The sequence below is a fragment of the Chelonoidis abingdonii genome, chromosome 7 (assembly GCF_003597395.2).
Source record: "Chelonoidis abingdonii isolate Lonesome George chromosome 7, CheloAbing_2.0, whole genome shotgun sequence".
Taxonomy (NCBI): Eukaryota; Metazoa; Chordata; order Testudines; family Testudinidae; genus Chelonoidis; species Chelonoidis abingdonii.
Window position 1 is genome coordinate 30,218,565 of NC_133775.1, and position 23,244 is coordinate 30,241,808.

At 40.3% G+C, this 23,244-nt stretch overlaps 1 protein-coding gene across 1 annotated transcript; it reads right to left on the bottom strand.

Annotated features, from left to right (window-relative positions):
* Positions 1 to 863: 863 nt before the first annotated feature.
* Positions 864 to 22,611, bottom strand: MCOLN3 (mucolipin TRP cation channel 3). Its single transcript, XM_032798867.2, has 13 exons — positions 22,452 to 22,611; positions 18,926 to 19,155; positions 17,029 to 17,196; positions 11,402 to 11,555; positions 10,673 to 10,757; positions 10,495 to 10,591; positions 9,740 to 9,839; positions 5,721 to 5,833; positions 5,487 to 5,633; positions 3,020 to 3,121; positions 2,786 to 2,908; positions 1,659 to 1,865; positions 864 to 998 (listed from the first exon to the last, which is right to left on the bottom strand). The coding sequence occupies exons 2-13, from the start codon at positions 19,151 to 19,153 to the stop codon at positions 864 to 866; spliced, it is 1,659 nt and encodes a 552-aa protein (XP_032654758.2). The 5' UTR covers positions 19,154 to 19,155; positions 22,452 to 22,611.
* Positions 22,612 to 23,244: the final 633 nt, after the last annotated feature.

A 23,244-nucleotide genomic window follows, 5' to 3' on the forward strand; every position in this document is an offset into this window, starting at 1 on the left:
TCTGTGACAAGTTTGTACTATTTTAAAGTAAAGAGTGAGCTTTAAGTTCAGGAATTTTCCACTCACTTTTTCTATCCAGTTCTTGTGATTAGTGTGCTTTTTTTTTTTTTTTTTTTTTAAAAAACAAGTCTCCAGAATTCATTCCCACATTCTTGTAAATATCTTCATTAGGACCTTCAAGAAAGAAAGCTGTCAGCCAGTTGCAAGAAAGTAACAATTTGAACTTGATGTAGTTAATTTGGAGTCTTCAAAAGAACTCAGACCCATTCCTTAATGGCCAATGATACTACTACCGGAAACAGAAAGATGACATACAATACAAGGTGACTGAATTACTCATTAAGGTGATACAGATAAATATGAAGTCCTTGGCACAAAACAGTAAGAGTCTATGAATATTCCTGAGCTGAAGCTACAGATTTTACAGTCCAAATCCCCAGAAGGGCCCCTAACTTTAACACCTCCATTGGATAGGGCATCTGTAGGGGACATGTAATCTCTGGATCCAAACAGCAGGAATCCTTATTTGAACTAAAGAGCCAGGGCCATTAGTGAGAGGCAATAGCAGACTCGAAAGTCTGGTCTGGCCACTAGAGCAGGACAGTAATCTATTGCAAAAGCTTGAATAGCTGCTTTGATTCCAATATTTGAGGCCTAGAATAATTTAAGTTAGACATATCTTTGGCACTATTTCATAACATAATCCAGTTGAAGAGGATAGCTGATTTGTATGATAGTGCAGGACTCTTAAAGCATTAGAAATCCACAGACTCAGTTAACAACTATTTCCGATATACCATAGCTCACCGAGATTTCATATTATATAGCTACTTAGTAAGAGGCATGCAAATTAAGCCAGATGCCTACCGTTTACAGCAACAGAAGATAGACACAGGACTCTCCTCTTCTAATCTGTATCTGCCTGAGTTTGGTAGGTCTTTACACTGCGATATAAAGTCATGGAGTTCCGTCTCTGGAAAGCCATCTTGCTGGTAATGCTGAAGATTAGTCACAATACAAAGCTGAATTGTTGTGTATAGTCTTGCTAAGATTTAAATCCTTCCCCTCAACACAACACACACAATTGTGTAAAAACTGGATTTAGAAGACTGGACATTCTGAAGTGCAGTAGACACTGTACAGAAATATTCTGATAGATTTTTATCCTTTAAAGTGAAAGTTGGGGATAGGAAGGCAGATTGGTTTTGTCAAAACTAGGGCAAGGTGGAAGAGAATCTGTTAAACAATTCTCGTCAATATTTCAGGCACTCTTCCTTAAGTTAGTGATCAAAGATTTCTGGAAACTAATATTTTAGGAGAGAATTATAAATGTGTACATGAATTTAGAGCATATTACCTCATCTGCCTCAGTGCTTTGCAATACATTGTAGAGTCTGGATACACAATGACCAAACCATTATGCTTGTTCCCTAGCCAGTGAGATCAACCAGCAATAATGTAGCTGCTGAAAGTTAGCGTTTCCAGCAGAAAAGTTTCTGTAAATTTTTATTCATATTTCAATTTTAATTACCAGATAGGTACATGTACTGGCAACAGCATTGAATTCTATGGGTTTTGTATTAATATCGCAATTGAACATGCAAACCATTCTTGCATTTTTCTTCTGAAAGAGAGAAGGAAAAAAAGACCATGCCTACCTTAATTGTTTCATATGTATCTGTGATCAGTGCAATGAAGAGACTTAGCACCATATAGATGAACAGGCTGATGAAGGAGTAGAGGTAAAGCCGACTAAATAACCAAACCAAGTAACTTTTCTGCTGCATTTTTGCAAATGTGGCAAACATGTCATCTCCATTTATCAGTGAGAAAAGGCATTCTGAAACCATATTCAGAGAACGGAACTAGAGGAAAAGGGGAAACCAAATCAAACAAACGTTTAGTACCGAGTTACTGTTTGCTTCAGTCTTGGTTTTAAAATAAGTAAAGAGCTGTCGAATGTTGCTGCCTCAGCTGTCCTAGACTCTTTACAAGAAGCATGAGGCACTGTACTCAATCAGTCCTGTAACCTAGTCAGCCCTCCTTTGCGTAGAGACCTGTAGAGCCAAAGGTAGCTACAGGCAGGTCCTGGCATAGCAGGGAGAGAATACAGGCTATAGCATTGCAAACACATACGACAACATGCACTGGTAGAATCTCTCTAGATAGATGTTTAGTTGTCTTCAAACACAGATTCAGATTGGTTCAGCTGTGAACTAATAGCAAGACATGCTGACTTTGGTCCCTTAGTTCTTATCCCTTTAAGAAAAAAATCTGAAAATGGAAGTTGGTCTTGCACAAGACCAAGTTATTTCTCAAAACATTGCATAGACAGCCCCAGCTTGTGATTAGGAATCACTCTGGCCATACTTCTGACTCAGGACTCTCATAATGGTGAAGAGAAAAGTGATCAAGACAACATCGTACTTGGTCAACCTTCAAAAATTTTGATAAGTAAGGCTTTACATTCTTAAAGACGTTCATCTTAGAGAGCCTTGAAATTGTGATGCTTAGCAATAACCTATAATTTAGAAACTTATCTGGAATTAATTCTATTCATTCAGTTTAATAAGTGGCTTTCAAACATTTTGTATTCATGATCCCTTTCTCACTGAGTATGACCCCTCCAATAAATTAAAAATGAGGGGGTAATTTGTTGGGGGCTTGGGTTGTCAGCCCCACAGAGCTGCCAGCTTGCAACCCCCAGGTAACCACATTGCAACCCCAAGCGATCACAACTCCCAGTTTAATTCGTTCAGTTTAAAAACCTCAAATATTACATTACCTTAACATGATATGGCCCCAGTACAATCCATCCACAGAAACAATAGCCCAGATAGATCATAGCAGCACAACAGCAGAATCTAATGACATTGGGCAATGCTGACCGTAGTGTCAGAATAAGCAGCTGCAGAAACCAATATTGACAGTTAGAATCGAGCCAGATATTTGTTACAGTTGTGTGGTAACAACAAATAAAATAAATACCAACAGCATGGAGATCCCAGGAGATCCTTACATTATACTTCTGAAAGAAACCTAGGTATCGAATAACTCCAAGCCACACAAGCATGGTAGAAGTTCCTAGGAGGATACTACAGACATCATAACTTGTCAGACTCTGTATATATAAAACAAACAGGAAAGAACAGTGTTAAACCCATACAGTGGACTAGAAGTCTCCCTTTTTGTGCTAGCCTATGATTTAGTCATTGCTACAACAATTCGCCAAGAAATACTTAATTTTCCTTGAAAACCTCTATCTCCCATTCCAATACTGACCAAAACCAATTCTGTTTAGTGGGCAAAACTCTACTAGATTATATAGATGCAAGCAAGAAATGAGAAAGTATTTAAATAAATGTAGTGCATCTCACATGTGACTAATAGACAACATAGCCATCATGTCCAAGAAATGTATTTTCCTGCCTAAGCAAAATAGATCTTTATGTAAGAGGAAGAATCAGGTCTGAGCTACTTGTCGGTTAGACAAGTGCCACAGTTCTACGAAGTTACCAAAGAGAAAGATAATTTAGCTTCTAAAAACTGAAGTATCACAGAATTAGATTTTATTTGTGTTCCACTGGTTTTCCATTCTGTCAGCACCTACACACATTGGTCTACTTTCATCCAACTTAATACATTCAGCAGCCTGTTTAACTGCAGTTCTGCTTTGAAAGGCAACAATGCAAAAATATGGGGGACAGATAGTTCAGTGGTTTGATTATTGGCCTGCTAAACGCAGGGTTGTGAGTTCAATCCTTCAGAGGGCCATTTAGGGGTCTGCGGGAAAAATCTGTCTGAGGATTGGTCTTGCGTCGAGCAGGGGGTTGGACTAGATAACCTCCTAAGGTCCCTTCCAACCCTGATATTCTAGGATTCTATGTTTAAGCATCAGATCTGAGTAAGAACACAAACAGCTCACTTTAGTGACAAAAGGTTTTCAGTATATATATATATTTTTTAATTCCTGTTAAACCTGCAGAAGCAGTAGAGCAAACAGTTGGATGGACTCCATTCCTTCTTGTGTTATCTATCAGCTACGTTTGTTAAGCTGCACTCCTCTTCAGCAAGTTTGCATAAATGTAGCTAAGGGTTGCACAAGGTATAATTTGGCTGGCAGAACTTTCAGACAGTAGTATACAACAAGGAAGAGATGTTTATTCAGATCCCAGGTTAAATTTACAGGACTTGCAATGAGATGCCTCTACTTTACTTCTGACCCAATTACATAGGATATCGAGTCTTAGAAAGAAACTGCACAATCCCAGTTTTTACCAAAACTGTTTAATAAGAAACCAGCACAGTGGATGAACTCTTGCAATCAGATATATTCCTTCTTGCTCTCGTACCTGGATTTCCCCAGACCCTAAATCAATTATTCATTTTTGTATTTACTTCTTACCTTCCTTTTATTTCTAAGAATGGAACATATAGCTCCTATAATTGGTAGTTGGGTACTTTGCAAAGATAATTTAAAAACAGTAATCAACACCACCAACTGGTTCTTCAGAATTATTCTTTGGTCAACTTGGATTAAAGCTTACAGGCATGCTGCAAAGCTAGTCTACTGGAGTTTTGGGAGCAAGTAGCATTAGGTTAAGGTTGGGTATTTCAGGAGGGAATATTTTTGCAGTTCTTGGTTGATTCTTATTGGACATGGGTTATAAAAATCACTGTGCATTATTTAATAAATTGAGCACCTAGACTCTGGGATAGGCACTTCTATAAGAGCAAAAGAAATATCAACTTTGGCTGGTCCATTAAGATTAACCTCACCCACCTTGTCTCTGTAACTTCTGTTAAAATTATTTTGAATATGCAAGCAAGTAGTTTCAGATATAAATAGCAATACCGTGGTCCAAAAGCTTAAGTGGTAGCACCAGAACTGGTTAGAGAAGGTATCAAGGTAGCAGAGACAGTACACATCTAACTCTGAATGTGGGAAGGTCAAGTCTATTTTGTCATTATGTACTGTAGCAGAGATGTTCCCATTATGGGAAATATTCAGAACTCTTGCAGACTGAAGGTTAAGCAGGCATCAGCCTGGCAGTTGCTGGAGATTGGGAGCTGGAGTCGCAGTGAAGAGGTATTTGAGAACTACCTTTTTTCCTCAAACCAGTTGTAGGTACTGTACAATGGTGCACAGAAAGTTACACATACACTTCTAAACTGAAAAGCCACATCTATATCTATATCTAGTACAGCTGGCACTACATTGGAGGAGGAAAAGGGAAAGCACACAGGGTTAAACTTCTTAAGAGTGAAGAGAATAGGCAGATGAGTGTCTAAGGATATTCAGGGTTCTAAACTCTCATGACCAGTCACTGCTCACCTGAAGTGAAATGCCTAACAAAGAAAGTTTGTTTTTGGTCCCCACTAGTTGGTAACTTCTAAAGGGGTATTGCTTGGCTATACTCGAGAATTCAGACTGGGATGGAATTTCAAAAACAGTTTTGCTTCTACCTAGTAGGTGAACAGCTTACCTTAGCTTGTATTTCCATTTTTAGAGTGGAGCCAACAATAGTTAAGACATCACTAACAATAATCAGGATGTACCACCCATTGACAAATTCCATTTGATCTGTGAAAGATACTTCTTTCTTATGATGTCGGAAAAAACTTACATATTCCTAGAGGGGAAAAAAAAAGGAAAGGCAGCTACAGTCAAACTAAGTTTAAACAGCTCAAAAGCCTTCCTTAGGATAAGTTATACCCACCCTTTGGAGCCAGAATCCTTTAACCACTGATCGTGTGCAGAGGATCAATGAGGCTAAACAAGTCAATATGACAAAGGCATCAAAGATCATCATGTAATGAGTATTCTTTTGTACTGCAAAAAACAAGAACAAAAAACCCAAAATGTTTATAATTGTGCATAAACACAATGGATTTTGCCTGTCTAAGAGTATCCATTTAACTCAAGTCTGAATCACTATGTATATCCAGTTTGGATTAAGAAAAATTTAGAGTTTCACCCATTAAAGCTTACAGATGTAGGAGCATGAAGTTGATGAGTGTCTCAGTATGATAGATCAACACTCACCAAGTTGTAGGCTTAAACAAACCAGTATATTGCACTTATACTCAAGGCAAGGGAAGCCAACCCATCTGGCAAGTTATTTCAGAATTAATGTATCTCCTGCCTCCCTGTGCAAATTCAGATTCAAGAGGAAACAGCTTTCAGCTTTGGTTAGAATATTTTTATAGTTCTTTACTTGCATTCTTGAGCAAGTTGTACAGATAGCACGTTTTACTGACCTTGTCAGTGCTTGAAGGCATGAGACAGTCATGTGAATACTATTTGTATCATGGAGCAAATACATAGTTGCTAACATGGTAGAATTACATTTTTCTGTTGTGCATTTGCAACTTAGATTTGTACAGATCTAAAAGACAGCTGTATAGTGTAATGCATGACTCTCTGACTGCAAATATTAACAGTATTAAACTTTGACTAGTGCTTCTCATTTAAGAGACCTATAACTACTCCATGGGTTTCATAGATCACAAGCCAACATGATTTTACAGTATCTTCTTGAAAATGAGCAGTTGTCTTAAAATAACCCCATTTCATAATATTAGAGGCATCTCCAGTGTCCCATGGAAGCACGAGATACTGTTCCTCATTTTACAGCAACAGGAATGGAAGCAAACAAACAAACAAACAAACAAACAGGCAGGCAGGCACTCAGTGTTAAAGTCAGAAACTGATCCCAGATCTTCTCAGTTCCAGTCTAGTGTCTTATCCACTGAACTATCCTTCCTCTCCCAGAGCAATGCAGGTAACTGGTACACAGCTGCAGAGGCAGTCAAGACCCAAGTAGTACAAGTTGTGCTGTACATCAATTACTCTAACCAATGCTGCTTTTAATAAAAAAGAGTGTATATTAAGAATGAATGAGACACATGATCAAGACATTTAGGCAGATGAAGGTTTGCACCAGAACTATGTTAAAGGGTTAAGACATTTTATACAAGAGTTTTCCTATTAAAAAAAAACACATTTAAAGCCAGATAACCATCAGAAAAGGATTAAAGTTCCAGTACTAAAAACAAAATGCTTGCTTTAGACAACCTGTCTCCCACAAAGGTATTCTAGTAATTACATTTGTGTTTAAAGTGGATTTTAGAGACCAAAAGGCTCTACAAGGGGGTTATTAATCCAAGTAGGTTTTGAAACAAGCAAGCTATCAATCTAAAAATAGGGTGCTGAAGTGCTATCTGACCTCAAGATGGTACCTGCTGCACCATTCCACAAAAGATACATGTTGACCTTTTGTATATCCAAAGATCTCTGCCATATATGTAGCTATGGGCTCACATTTGAGCAATTTTTGCAACTTAATTAAAATGGATAAAAAAAGTGTATGTTTGGGAGTTTGGTTTTTTTGGCTCTACTTGTAAAAACAAGTAAACTTGACTAGTATGTTTCACCACTGATTTGAGATTAAAGTTACAAAAGAATCTCCTGGATTGACCTGTAAAAAATGTTTGTATGATGCACATTTTAAAAAGGGCACCACATCCTAATATAGATCATCACACAAGTCTGATATAAAGCACCTTCTTCCAGCACTGCATTATCCATTTGGGCTAGCATGCCATCTAGTGAACAGTTGGTAAAACACAGCTAATGGGGCTAATTGAAACAGGGGAAAACGTGAAAACAAAAAGATTTCACAAATAGAAGTTTTTGAAAACTATTTTGTTTCATTGCCCTCTCCACTCCCCCTTTTCCACTGAATGCAATAGATTGAGGGCCAGGATGGGGCTCTCTTCTCCCCTGCCCCTTTAAAAAAAACTCCATCCCCTCCCCTCCGTTTTTCCTTTTGCCACTGACTTCTTTTTGGAGGGGGAGTCCAAAAATTTCAAAAGTTAAAGTGGAAAAGTAAAAACCTGGATCTCATTCATCCTACTGGGGTACTTAGTGGCAAAAAGGGGAGGGAGAGGAGAGAAATAAAATTTGACAAAAAGCCATTTATGAAAAGTTTCTGGTTTAAAGAAAGGCTATTTCTGATCAAAGTGTCAAACAATGTGTTTTGTCCAGCTCTAATATCTACTAATCTTAAGTTGGTTTGAAATAGTCATTAAGTTTCAACATGCAGTACCTGCTGTACAAGACAATCCCTGCCCCAATTGGTTTATAATGCAAGTAAGCATTTAAGATATTTGTTAAATACTGTTGGTATGAATTGTATTGTGCATCACAACTTGATTTCAATTAAATCAAATCCTTGGTACAGTCAGTTAAACATGCTAACATTTAGGTATATTTCTAGCCACTCCATATTAATACAGGTGAGGAAACTTACCGGATACAGCCTTTGCACGTGTTAGAATAAAAAAGTGAATTATGTAAGAACCAGCTTTACTTTTCCACCACTATCATTCAGCTTTGGCAGACTTATAGTGCTAGCCTTTTTGTACTAAAAAGTCAATAAAAAAACACAAACAAACAATCTAACTCAGTATGGCCAATGATGCATCTAGGGATCTAGCTCAGTATCTTATCTTCCAACGTGGCCAATGCCAGATGCTTCCGAGGAAATGAACAGAACAGGGCAATTGTAAAGTGACCCATCCAGTCTTCTAGTCCAAGCATCCGGCAGTCGGAAGTTTAGCAACACCCAGAGCATGGGACTGCATCCTTGATCATCCTGGCTAATAGCCATTGATGGACTTACCCTCCCCCAACTTATCATCAAGTTCTTTTTTGAACCCCATTGTAGTATTAGCCCTCAATATGACAGGGCAACAAGTTCCACAGGTTGACTGTGCTGTGTGAAGAAGTACTTCCTTTTGTTTGTTTTAAACCTGCTGCCTATTAATTTCACTTGGTGACCCTTGGGTCTTGTGTTATGCAAGTGGATAAACACTTCCTTAATCACTTTCTCCACACCAGTCGTGATTTTATATAGACCATCATTCATCTCTTTTCTAAACCGAACAGTCCCAGTCTTTTTAGTCTCTTCTCAGATGAGATCTGTTCACTACCCTTAGTCATTTTTATTGTTGTTCTCAGTACCGTTTCCCATTTCTAATATCTTTTTTGAGATGGGGCATCTAGAATTGCATGCAGTATTCAAAGTGTGGGCATACCATGTATTTATACAGTGGCACTGATTTTTTCTTCCTTTCTATTCTTATATATCCCTTTCCTAATGTTTCCTAGGATACTTAGCTTTATTGACCACTGCTGCATGTTGTGGATAATGGTATGATGATGCCTGTTCAATTTCTTGGAGTGGGGGGCTCTAAATTTTCTTTTAATCATTTGTGTCTATTTGGCATTATGTTTTCCAATATGCATTACTTCGCATTTATCAACACAATTTCATTTTGTTGCCCAGAGATTTAGAGATTCCTTTTTAACTCTTCGCAGTCAGCTTTGCACTTAACTATCTTGAGTAATTTTGTATTGTCTGCAAACTTTGCTACCTCACTGTTTAACCCTTTTTCCAGATCATTTATAAGCATGTTGAACAGCACTCATCCCCGTACAGATCCTTGTGGGGCACCAATATCTACCTCGCTCCAGTCTCAAAATAGACCATTTACTCTCATCCCTTGTTTCCTGCTTTACATAATTCCCCATATTAGTTGGGAAGGTGAAAACGAAAGAGGATGAGAAGATGGAACAAAACCCCATCCACAGCGGATGAATTCTGTATAAACATGACAAGAGTTAAAAACATTTATGGATGCCTTAAAGTATTTTAACTTAGTTGTTACTTACTTGATCCAGAAACATGCCAGTCTTTACATTCCCTGATGGCAATATCATTGTCCAGACTTATTTTAATTCTTCCACTATGTGCTTTGTTATCAAACACTATCTGTGTGAAGAACAGAGATTTTGTATAAAGTTACAAGTGCTTATATAAAAATTTCTAAGCTTTATATATTTCATAACAATGACCCATAATATTCTTAGGAGGAAAATTAGGAAGCTTGGAAATTTCCAACTAAGATAATACATATTTACATATATAAATTTGACTAACAGAAAAAAGATAGTCTGATTGGTTATTTGCTATAATTACTCTGTTCTATTTGTTGGAATATAAATTAAAATCTATAATTTAAGTTACAATCCCATTCTAGTCTGAACTGCACATAAACCATTACCAAATGCTACCAGACAGCAAGTATAAGAAATTAAACCTCCGCCTTTGAGCACACAAGTATATTTAAAAAACAAAAACAAACAAAAAAAAAAAACTCTTCTCTCTAAAGAGACCCTTCTAAGAATGGTTAACAGGAGAGCCTATCAACAAAGGTTGGCAAAATGTCTTGTGGCTCCCACAGCAGCAACCTTCAACTATTTATAGGCTACTGTAAGCTATAGCAGCCTCGTCGACCCACTCACCATGATAACTGAGCCCTGGTGCTCAACCATGTTTAAACGTATAGTATGCCCCTATGAAGGTATCAACATTTGCAAGAATTCTTACTATGGTGAATACAAAATATATTGAAGCATTCACTTACTGTCAAAGTAAAGTCATAACAGTCCGGGAGTTCATGGTGACGAACTGTCTGGAGATTGATCGCTTTCAGTTTAAAGGTAAGCTGTACTGTTACAAGTCTGGAAGGCAAGTTTGAATTAGCTTTTCATAGTACTAGAATCACTCACACACACACACACACACAAAATATTCCACCTCACCTGTAAAAGTCCAGAGTGAAATTGAACTTGTGCTTTCCCAGTGTTCTGTTTTCCAAAGGCATCATTGGCTCAACATAGAAACATTCTGCCATGAAGAAAGAGGCACAAAACACCAGACGGATTCAGTGTCGGTTTAAAACAAATTGAAGTACCAACCCCCCAGTGGGCATAAGAGCTATTGACTAAAGTCAAAATAGCACACTCTCAAATAGAACAGTCATTTTAGAGATCAGTTTGCAAGACTGTGGAGTTTCTTGCACTCCAACTCAATTCATTCTTGACCTAAGGCACATTTGAAGAATTAACATTAGTTATTTACTTCCTTATCTCACAGGAATGTTGTGATGGTAAATGGATTAGTAAATGCAGGAGGCTTCATAATATGGTGATGGATGCCATAGAAAAGCCTAAGTCAGTCAAAATACCAATAGCATTGGCTAAAGCTAGTGCTATTTCCCTCAACATAAGGGCATTAGAACAGCAAGTAATTTAAAAAGAAAGTTAAAGCTTTACATGTTTCACAAATGTTAGGTTACAATAAGAGTTTAAAGACAGACTACATGATCACAAAAATCTAGAACAGATTATGCTGGAAGAGAAACATTTGCAGATTCCATGACCGTTTAATACAACTATAAAACACTGATTAGGTTTGAGGAAAAATTGAAAACAAAAAAGTTACTGAGTACAAATAAAGAGTTCAGACAAGATAGAAGGTAGGTGTGTCACCAGTTTCAATGTTGGGGTCGATATCAAAGGTGTCATTTCCAGGACAGATGCTTCCTCGCTTGTAGAACTGTTGACAGATTGCCATAGCTGTTTGTTCTGCTCCTCTCCTCTCATAAGCATGATTTCCAACAGATATGTTGCGCAGCTGTAAGTACTAAGTCAAAACAATAAGAGTCAAACTGAATTAGATGTCAAGTCACGCCTAGGCTGCTACATCTGAAAAATGTCAGTCAGTATTTGTTTGAATGTAGACTATAACCATCTCATTGTTTTAAAAGGTCACCTAAATAATTCAGAAGGGCTACACCACACTCCTCAGCTGGACTTGTCCACTAACTTCAGGAGAGTTTTGCCTGGACCAAAAGATCCAGATTAGATCCTAAACAAGCAGCATTTTCTATTAAAGTTCTCTCTTTACAAATCCCTAGGATGACCCTAATTCATTATTTTTAAAGCACTTGGACATCCTTGCATTAAAGCTATTAGACATGAAAAGCATACTGATAAGACTTGGGAGGCAACAGCCTCAAAATGTTTAACAGATCGCTAATACCAGATTTTTCCAAGTAGCCACTCAAGTCCTTCATCTGTCAATCTGATTCAGGATTGGTTTTATCCCAGGCATATAGCAATATTGTAGTTTGTTGCTTAGTCAAAATTGACATAAAAATGAGCTATTTGGTTTGACAGTAGTATTTCATTTGATCCTAGAGGTACATTGGACAGATCCTCTCGTGTGAGGTGGTGATGCTACAAAAAAGCACCACACTAGCACATTCTGGCCATAGACCTAGCATATCTGACTCTGGGAGAGTTACTCAACATACAGGACCCTGGGATGCCCTAGAGCAGCCAGAGCCGTTCATATACCATGCTTATCCTTGCTTCCAGCATAGGAGGGTATGGCTGGGGTTTTTCCAATAGTCTTGCTAATTCTCTGCTGCAACTTTGGCTTCTTGGCAGTTCAAATTTATACTGGGGCTCCAGCCCACCACAAAGACCAGGTTGTTCCCTCTTCTCACACACAGTTTGTCTCCAGGTCTGTTTCCTGCAACTCTAGGGGCAAAAAATTCTATCTATGGCCCTTATTACTGTAGTATCCAAGTGCCTCACAGTCCAACATATATACTCTCACACACCCTGTGAGGTAGGATGGGGAACGGAGGAAGATAGAGGCTTAATTACTTGCCCAGGTCACACAGGAAGTTTGTGGCAGAGCAGAGAGTTAAACTCTACTCCGAAGTCCTAAGCTAGCTCTCCAGCCATGGCACTATCCTGACTTCTCTAGTCAGACAGTACCATGATAAGTTGTCCCCTTAAACCTTAAAATTACAGTCTTGTAAGATGTTTAAGAAATAGGATCATAGCCCTCAAACAATTGCTCAGAAGTTTGGAATGAGAGAATTGTTGTTCTTTGGCAGCTAAGGGCTACATTCACAAAAGGACTTGGGCACCTAAAAATCTCAGAATCAGGCCTCACTGGGATTCACAGAACCCCCATTCAGCTGCTGTTGGGCCCTTTAGGTGCCTAAAGTTACAAGGCATCAAAAAACTTGCAGTAAAGGTTGTCTCTGCACCTATGTTTCTCTCCCTGTGCGCACACACCAGCCCCTTGCAAGGCTTCTGGACACGTAAGCCCCAGAGCAATGCACAAACCAGAAAACACAGGCCATCCTCCAAATTCACCTGTGGGGCTCAATCCAGAAAGTGCCTCCATAGCTCACCTACCAGATTGGACCCCTATAGGTAAACTTACACTAGACTAGACGACCTACCTCATAACTTAGCCCAATGGCTGAGGTGCTCACTTGCGATGTGGGAGACCCATGTACAAGGGTTTGCTGGGGGTCGACCCCCTCCAGATGACGGGGAGCCACACAGGCTCACTAACCACAGTTGACGCTTGGGGAATTAGTCTGTCTGCGGGGTCTTCCTCAGCAGCCCTTGCGGTACTAGAACCAACACCGTTATGCCCAGACCCTAGGTCAGGGCGGGGCAGTGCAGTCAGAACTCAGGCCCTCAGACAGGGCTGAGCAACAATAGCAAGCCCCAAGCCTCCAAAGGCCTAGGAGAGAGGTAGACTACCACCCATGAGTTGGGAGGCAGGGGGGATGCAGGGCCTCCTAATCCACTGCGTCCCAGTCTGGGGCCCTAGCAGCAGCAGAAGACCCGCTGCTTAGTCAGTGGGGATCCTGGCCACAACACACTGACATGGGCTCTGGCAGTGCTGCAGCCAGACGAGGGTCGCTGCCCCCAGGCTACTTCCAGACTCCGCCTTGAGTGGTACCTGGGTCAGGGGGTTGTCCTCTTGGTGATCCAGCACCATAGGTTCCTCAGCAAGCAGCAGGCCTGGCAACTCCTTCAGGTAGCAGGTAAAGGGCAGGCCCGGCCAGTCCTGGCAGCCACGAGGTTTTCCTAGTCATGGGCTAGACTGGAGGCATCTGACCTCTCTGGTGGCTCCGGCCTTACTGAGCTCTGAGGGCCAGCCTTTATACTTCTGGGTCGCCACCTGGCCCTCTGAGGGGTGGGCTCAAAGCTCCCTAGCTCTGCCCACCCCAGCCTCTGGATGGGCTCTTCCCCCTCCAGGGCACCAGGGAGCCACACTGCCTCACTACACCCTCCAGTTCCCTTTCATTTGAGCAGGGATCTGCCACCTTTCAGATGAATGTTCTAATCACTGGGCTACAGCTTATAGGATATTCAGATGTGGGACTCCCTCAGTCTCTTCTGTAGAAGCTGTATTAGTTTGGATCAGTGGTCACCAACCAATTGATTGCAGAGCCTCTGGAAGTCGATTTCAGGCACTGAGACCCCAGAACTGACCAGTCATGATAGGGTGGCCAACCCTCCTGCAGCCAAACATGGAGTTCGGCCGCTAACAGTTTGGCAGCACAGCAGGGCTAAGGCAGACACTCTGCCTGCCCTAGCCCTGTGCTGCTTCCGGAAGCGACCACCATCAGCTCCCGGGAGCAGGAGGAGCAGGTGGCTCCATGCATCGCTCCCATATGCAGGCACCACCGCTGCAGCTCCCATTCCTGGCCAATGGGAGCTGTGGGGGCAGTGCCTGAGGACAGGGGCAGAGAGTGTGGAGCCACCTGTCCCTCCCCCCCTAGAGGGGCTGTCAGACATGGCAGCCACTTCCAAGAGTAGTGCAGGACCAGGGCAGACAGAGCCTGCCAGAGCCCCACTGTGCTGCTGCTGCCCAGGAGCCGTCTGAGGTAAGGGGTGCCCAGCAGGAGCCCATACACTAGGCCCCTCCTACACTTCAACCCCAGCCCCCTGCACCCAAACTCCTTCCAGATCCTGCACCCCAACCCACTGCCCCATCCCAGAGCCTGCACCCCACAACCCCTCCTGCACCCCTACCTCCTTCTCCAGCCTTGAGCTCCCTCACACCCAAACTCCCTCCAGAGCCCAAACCCTCTCCCTGAGTTTGCACCCCCCTCCTGCACCCCAACCCCTAGCCCTAAGCTCCCTCCTGCACCCTAATACCCTGCCCCAGGCTCAGCCCAGAACTCCTCCCACACTCCGAACTCCTTGGCCCCAGCCCAAAGCCTGCACCCCCTCCCACAACCCACTGTCCCAGCCTAGTGAAAGTGAGTGAGAGCAAGCAGCAAAGGGGGGAGGATGGTGTGAGCAGCGCAGGGGCATGGCCTTGGGGAAAGGGGAAGGGCCTCAGTGTTTGGGTTTGTGTGATTACTGTTATTTTTGCATTTTCTTTGGAGATAGATCCTGGGTTGCACTTAAATTCAAAAGGTGACCTTGTGCTGTTGATATAGCCCCATTTAGCACCACCAAGGAGAGGTATTTAGAGACAATTACATGTACATGTATCTGGTCCCATAATTCACTTCTGGGTGCCAAAATGCAAACACATTTGAATGTGATAAAGGGGAACCTCCCATTTGAAAGTGTGGACCATTCTGTCTAGTTATCCCGAAGGGCAACTGTGCCCAAAGAAACAGTTTAGTGACAAGAATTCCTTGTAGCATTTAGATAAATAAAAAAAATCACTATAGTCAAATGTAAGTTATTGAATCTGTTTGAGAAGTGATGTCTTTTTGCTTAGTATTTGGAAAAACAAATTCTGGCTCTACTTCTGGCTGAGAGCCTCTGAGCTATCTCCAGTGATCGGAGAACATAGCCACTCTTCCCCAGCTCACTACTCCAATTAAAAAAAAAAATTGCTTTTCCTCTAGTCTCCACAGGGAAAGAATTATTTGAATTCCTCCCCATCATCCTTCATTCATCCTGGAAAAATCTTAGAGACCTGCTACCAAAATTCAGATTCTCTCCTAGATTTATCCAGCCATCTACAAAGCAAACAATGTGGGGATATGACTCCTCAAAGAATGAGACAACATTCATCCAGATGGGTTGCAGCTGAATGACAAACTCCCTTCCCCCAGACTGAGTTTGCCACTTCCCCCAGTACTCACACTTTACCCAGCAAGTTAGAGACTAGTCAGGAAATTCAACTTTGGTCTCCTCTGATAGTGAGGAGACACTAGCTTTAAATTGAGGAAGTCTCCTCCTTCATACCCATTTTAATTCAACTTCAGCATGAAATCATTCCCTAACTTGAAGAAAGGGTCAACTGAGAGAGACGAAGTCACCTTAACACCGGCTATAGACTAATGAATTTAGTTGAATTTACAACGAAGGACAGTAGTATTAGTATATAGCACATAATCTACCATACAGTTCTAAAGTGGCACACTCCAGTTATGACTCTACATTTGTAGAATATCAGTCTGACCAATCCTATATCATTGTTTACAAAGAGCTCAAGATTTGGCAATAATGCAGAGTCACAGACTATTTTAAAAAAATAATCTACTACTATTGACTTTGTAAAATTACTCAACACTTAAGTTATGTTAATGACGCCACAGTTAAGAGTACAAGTTTCTGTTCACTGATACTCTGCCCTCTTAATTTAGAAAACATCAACTTTCTCTCCTGTCAATTTCTCCCTTTCCAACACTCCCAAAGAAGTTGGGAAATGGGAAATTCTTCCAGCTTTTAGCTCAATTTCTTTCTAAAAGAGACCAGTTTTATTTCAGTCTCAACTTTTTTTTCTAAGACACGAGCTTTAGATATTTTGCAGTTTTGTGAGATTACTTGATTTAAATTACATTTTACAGGTTCTTTCCTATGCTTTTTATGTACTAAACATATTGCAATTGTCAGAGAAAAACAGTTCTCACTCCTCTGGTTGAGTGCAGCAAAGTCAGATACTTTGGTCAAGCCATTGCATAGAGGAAGAGTGCACTAGGACACAGGGCTTTCCCCTCCTAGGCAGGTCTCTCTACAGGTAAACAATTACAGCAAGCATTTATACCTTCTGTTACATAAAATAAGCAACAGCTGCATTTTGTTTATACATTGGTCATCTTGATATCTTATTTTCCTCACTTATTTAGACTCTAGTCTACATTCCATATTTATCTACACAAGGTCGAAACAACTTCTCATACAGTTCTTTCTCACTCGCTTCTACAAATCTCGTGTTATTAGGGTTACAGTTAGCCTGACTCTTGCTCACAGAGGGGACTGTTTTCATTGAAATCCCTTTCAACTCCCTGTCAGTTCTTGCTCTACTTCCACACAGTGGAAACTTTTACCTGGTTTATTGCAAAGAAGATCTGGTCATAGACATCTGTTTGTGTGTATACAGCATAGGTATCATCCATTCTCTCTGTATATCCTTTCAAGAAGAGGTGCTTGAATGCCACAGTGTTCTCCTCCTTGAAGGCAACCACCATTTGATTGCTTAACCCAAAAACTACTAACTGGGGGGGGAGGGAGGAGAAAGAAAAAAAGTGTTTAAAAGCCAATTTTCCTTTAGAACTGCAAAGGCTTACAGTAAAACTACCCTCCCTCTTCTGCACAGAAACCCCTCTCAACAGCCATGGCTGAATTAGACTATTACTAGAAATGGAGCTCACGCTGCCAGCTTCTTTTTGGGGGGGAGAGGAAGAGGAGAAGGATAGGACACGTTGGAAATTCCAACTCCTCTCTAAAGAATACATAGCCTAGAAGATCATTCCTTCAGTGTAGGTACAACCACCTACTGTGTTTGGAAAGTCATTTCCCATCCAGATAGAGGCAAGGCTAACAGCTTTTTTTAAAAGAGGGGCAGGGGAGGAAGGACCATCCCATCTCCTAGCCAAGCTATAAATGAGTCACTACACATGTTTTGACAGTCATAGTCGGAGGTTACTTTGGAAAGCAAGAAATACCAGAGTGACTCAACTCAAACAGCTACAAGGTATAACCAGATTGAGCTTTCAAGCAAGGAAAAAAAAAAAAAAAGTCACCCTGGGATGATGTAGAAGAGGAAATGTAGTTGTTTAACCTCTTGCACTCCAGTAAAAAAGCGGCATTAGCACAGCATTCTGCAATTACCCAAACCAGCTTTTAAAGAGATATTAGAAGTGAATTAACTATTCATTAAAAAGGTTTTGATTAGCTAGCACAAGATCCTGTTGACAAGTATTACCCTGGGAAGGAAGAGACACATAGAAGAGATTTATATAGGCTTAACAGGAGCCCAGAATTCCCTTTAGTGGTTTTACTGCCAATTAATAGAGAAGAGACTTCCAGGAAATAAAACAGACAGTCACTGGGCTAAAGGAGGATTTTGCAGCCCTGATGTTCCCTGGAAGTTAAATTTCTACATGAGGATAACTAGATTACCAGTAATTCTGGCATTTAAGAGTGCATCATCTCAATATATCGCCCTAGGGCTACACATGTAAACACACACTTGTAAGAAGATGATAAAGATTTCAAGTTATTCATGTATGGGCATGTTTCCCTGGAAACAGTGGCTCAGCATTAGTTTACTTCCAATTTAGATCCTCCTATTCCCAATTTCTAGCTTATACAAGAGGAAGACAATCCATGTAACACATAGCAGTAAAAGTAATATAAAAAAAAATATAAAGTAAAGGCATATATACACAGAGCCCACTAGGTTTTCAACAAGGAAACGAAGATTCCTGGAATTTACTCTTGTAGCCTGTGGGACCATTGTCCTCCACATTCTTGCTTTCACAGCAGAAAGTCACTAGGTTCTGCACTCCATAAGCAGAAATTATGGAAGATCTTTGGTTGAAGACTAAGATAGGAGAGGAATTAGCGCATAAACTTTCTCCACAAGGAAAGAAGAGAGAGGCAGATAATGACAGTTTAGTTAAACAACAAAGGTTTGGTCTAGCAAACTAAACTTTAAAGTTGGATGAGAAGGAAAAGATTGAGAGAGTACTTAAATTCTACTCTGACACATATATATACGTGTGTGTATGTGTGTGTTTTCACTGTGAATTTTCAATGAGGTATGCACATACCACGCAACATCTACCATATTTCCAAGGCTTCCAAAGTTGCTTTTTAAAAGAGAAGCCTGAGTTCGTACTGTTACGTTGTGCCACAGCAAGTAGAATATTTATCAGTTACCTTCCTCCTATCTTGTATCCATGGAGTGAAAAGAAAGCCCCAGCTCCCAAAGTAACTCACCTGGATGGTAACCATCACTATTTTTAGAAGCTGAATCCCAAGTTTCCAAGGTTTTCTGCCCCGGGCCCAAAATTTCTCACATGGGTTCATGAAAAAAAATTTAAGTTTCCTTCTAAGCTCGTCTTCCAAAAGCAGCTCCTGTGAAATGGATGGGTGTCGTTTGTAACTGTAAAGATTTTCATCATCATGAGAGCTGCAGCTGCTTACAACCACTTCAGCATTTTCCATTTCTGGAAGAAAAAAGCCATTGTGTAAGTCAATTGGAAAAACATGCAGGCATGAGTACAGTAAACAGCAGATCACTTTTATTACACACAATACTTAAGATTTTAGTTTACTGATTACAAGCAGGTTAAAGATATTTGCATGCTACATTGCACAAATAGCAAGATATATCTCATATGTATTCTTTAGAACTACAGCAATATCGTGGCTCAATTAACAAAGTTTTGAGAAGACATTGAATTTGGAGATTAAAATATTAGGACCATGATTTACAAGTGACATTTTTGTCCCTTTGGATTACTGAACTGATTGCCAAAAAAAGCTCTTTTCTTCCCCCACCAAAACCACAAATATGAGATAAGTTTTAGACATACAGGGAAATAAATCAGAAGGACGTTTGTAGTACATCAGCAGCTTTTAAGGGTACTTGTTATCTACCCCTATATCTCCAAGCCTGCTGTCTAAAAAGTAGAACCAGACCAAAGGCCAAGATTAATTATTTCAAGTTTAAATGACCTATAGCATTTTCAAATGCCAATTCTCTTTTTCACACAATACAGATAACTTAGAGACAGCAACTGGTCCAAAAGTAGGATACTGCTATTGTATTTTCAACTTTCATGGCTTTATCTTGAGTCTGATATTTAGTGTTCTGGAGCCCCAGATCCTGAGTCAAATTACATTTAAAAAAAGTTAAAGGTGTCTAACGTTTATGGTTGCAGAGAAAATCTTGAGAGCATTGATTATGTGCATATTAATGGCTCATCAAAAAGAAAGCAAATAAGGAGGACCCAAAGGTGTGGAGGGGTTTGTGAGGTTTTTAATCTCATGATTTTGCAGGGCCTGACTCATGATTTCTGAATGGTTGGGGCTGACAGTACTATAATAGGACCTAGCATAAATGCAGTGACAGGACTTTTTTCTGTTAAGCTTGCTAAGACTGCAGCCAAACATGGTGAAGAGCATCAAGCAAATGTTAGAGAGATGTTACATTCTTCAGCACAAAAGCTTCTTACTGTGGTGTTCTAGAGTCAAAGTGAAGAGCTTGTAATGCTACACTCAAAAACATTATCTATTTTAAAATAGATAACAAAAGGACAGAATTTTGTTTCCATTAAATTGTGAAATTAGATTTGCTTCCCCTGCTCTTAGCTGAGTTTTGAATATACTGGAAAAGACATTTTAAATAGACAAATCAAGTTTTAAAGCTACATGTGCTAGAAAATTCTCCTTCATTCACAATTTATATCCAATATCCAACTATAAGTCATTAAAAATTAATTTCTCCTTCAGTTGTTGCATTAAGTCATTGTACTCAGCTGTATACAAGGGTCTGCATGGTATTAATTCTCCGGAAAGTAGGAGAGTACTTAAAAAGGCCTGAAAAGCATATAGTTTCTTAATATTGAAAATTATTACTAGGACCAACAATAGAGCTATATTTAAAATTGCTTATTATAAGTTTGTTTTGAGGGCTCATATTGCTGCAGGTTTTAATGTACATGATGGATTCCAATGTCCTTTAACAAAATTTGTTGACAGTTCTTACATCTTACTCACCTTGGCTTAAAGGCAGTACGTCATCCTTGTGATACAGGATTTTTGGTTTCTGTGGCAAATTTAAATATCTATATCTCCTCTCCCCCACTGACATTTTCAGAACAGAGTAGGCCATACTCAATTACTAACAATTAGTTTTCACCCTATTAACTTGCATGCAGACCAGCAGTGGTACCGACACTCAACAAGCTTGTTGCATTGATGCCATACACATCATATTTTAGATCAAAACAATTAATCACACCTTCATAAACAAGCACTGCCAGAGTCTCTCCATCTCCTGCACTGCCATCATTAGTAGTAAAGGAAGTTACTTTAAGAACTCCGCTTATGATTTTGGAGGTCATAAACCAATTATAGCGTGTGGGGGGGGAAGCATGGCTAGAAGAGTAACTTTTTATTCATACTTAGTTATATTCAAGGCTCCATCATGGCTCAGAATGGTAAAAGTTCTCAACACACAGATGTTACAGGTCTGCTTCCAGCAATACAGGTCATTTTATTGTTGATGTTTTAAGAACATTTTGCAGGCTTCCATCTCACAACTACCACATCCAAAGTCCTGGGAAGTATTCTATAATGGTTAGGGGAAAGACATAACTGGGGCCTGAAATTCTCTTGATAATGCTACATGGGTCTTCAAGCAGGGGGCAGATCTTACATAAGGTCTGAAAAAGTCAAGTATTCCACCTATACTGCCATTGACTTCAATGAGACTGATACATTGGTAGAGACAGCAGGACTAGTTAGTCAGTACTATAATGCCCAGAGACATAAGCAGCAATTAAAATTAAAACTCTGACATAACTTTGGATCTCTTTGTATAGGGTTAACTCAACTTCAGTTTCTTTTTAAATGAGATATTATGAAAAACACAGTCAGACAGGGTATTTAACTAGTAACAACGTTTTCATTCTTTGTACTTGAAAACTTTTAAGAGCAAAGGCCATAGTCCTATCATCTAGGATAATCGCTACCAAGTATTTTTATTCCAAGTCTTACAATAGATGACTGAAAGTGCCAACACAGAAAAGTACTTATGAATTAAAAAAAAGTTATAAGCCATGAAAAGTTATAAGGAAAGTAACAATTAGGAAATATTGTAGGGTTTTAGGCACTGTTTCAAACAGCACCAACACTATTACCATAGAAACAGTTTTACATAGTTCGCTGGAACCTTTCCTTAAAGCAAAAAAAAGGAAGCATGTTAAGTCTGATCTATTTGCAGGAAATTTTAAGGAATCACTCACTTTGGTATCCATGTTTAAAATAGTTAAACATTTATAAAGTTAACAACTCATGTTTCTCAAAGCTTCACTCAAAGTGTGGCAGCCTGGCACTCTAAAGAGGCTATAAAATGTCATGGATACATGAAGGAAGGAAATTGTTCCCCATCTCTACATCCTAAAGGTAGCTTCACAGAGTCTATCATTACAGAGTTTTCCTCAGACTTCTGGGAAGTGAGATGCCAAAGAGGGACTGCACACAAACTGACCTTTTGGAGGATAACAATAGAAAAACTGCATTTCACAGTCTGCTCCTGTGCCTTTCTCCTCCATGACCGCTTAGCTATTTCCCCAGGGCAGCACCGCCTACAGAAACTGCTATGTTTACTTATTTAACGATAACCCTGACACATTATTTATATAACCTGCCCCTCAGCAAACTACACAGGGAGATCTTGTTAGCATCTCTGCAAAGTCACCTGATGCCAATAGCCCGTGCGCGTCAACCCACGTACCTATAGCAGCCAGCTAGGAAGGTGGAAATTGTTCTGAGAAGGCGTCAGTGGGGAGTTGGTTTCATCGCCGCATACGCACCTCTCCTAGCCTGTGGCCGAAGGGGACAAGTGAAGCGAGGAAGCGTTGGCGTCTGACAGCAGCAGAGCCCAGAGCCTCACGTCAGGGATTAATTGATACCGCAGCAGCATTAGCGGCACGTGACTGCCACTCAGCTCCTCCAGCAGCCTCCTCGCACTGGCGGACTGAATTTCATTGAGGTCCGAGTCCTCCCTGCTTCAGTATTTTTCCTCTCTTCATCTACATCATACCAGATCCCCCAACCAGCAAACAATAGTCCTAAAAACTACTGTGCGATGTTCCGAGCCACAGATCAAGTTGCCGCAGCACTTACAGTCCTCTTCCTTATCTGTCACTTTAGAAGAGCCTATTTTAATCTTTCTTTCTCTTCTTGCTCTCGTCCAAAAACGCTATGCAGCCATCTCTTGGTTAGTACACAAGGACACTGTGTTGACCAAAAAAAAAAAAAAAAATCATACGCTAAAAACAAACCTATATCGGTACTTGCATTACCAATAGCATCTAGGTAATCAATAGGGAAGATTCTAAATAAACGCCTGTTTTGCTTGTCACTATTATGCTGTTTACTTTTTGCATGTCGTTCAGCCTGGACACTCAGAATCAGTTAAGTCATTGTCATTTTTGTTTATCATCCGTTTCCCTTTCAGAGTCCCAGTAGGGTAACGTCTGGCTTGCAAACACTGCAGGGGAATGTTTATTAGTACAACATTTCCA

What these genes read in the sequence shown, in the direction of transcription:
- MCOLN3 (XM_032798867.2), bottom strand. Translation starts at nt 19,153, where the DNA reads ATGGAAAATGCTGAAGTGGTTGTAAGCAGCTGCAGCTCTCATGATGAT. An exon ending in TCTTCTTTGCAATAAACCAG is followed by an intron (nt 11,556 to 17,028) that starts GTAAAAGTTTCC and finishes GTTTTGACTTAG; the next exon opens with TACTTACAGCTGCGCAACAT. An exon ending in GTTTCTTTCAGAAGTATAAT is followed by an intron (nt 2,909 to 3,019) that starts GTAAGGATCTCC and finishes TGGTTTCTGCAG; the next exon opens with CTGCTTATTCTGACACTACG.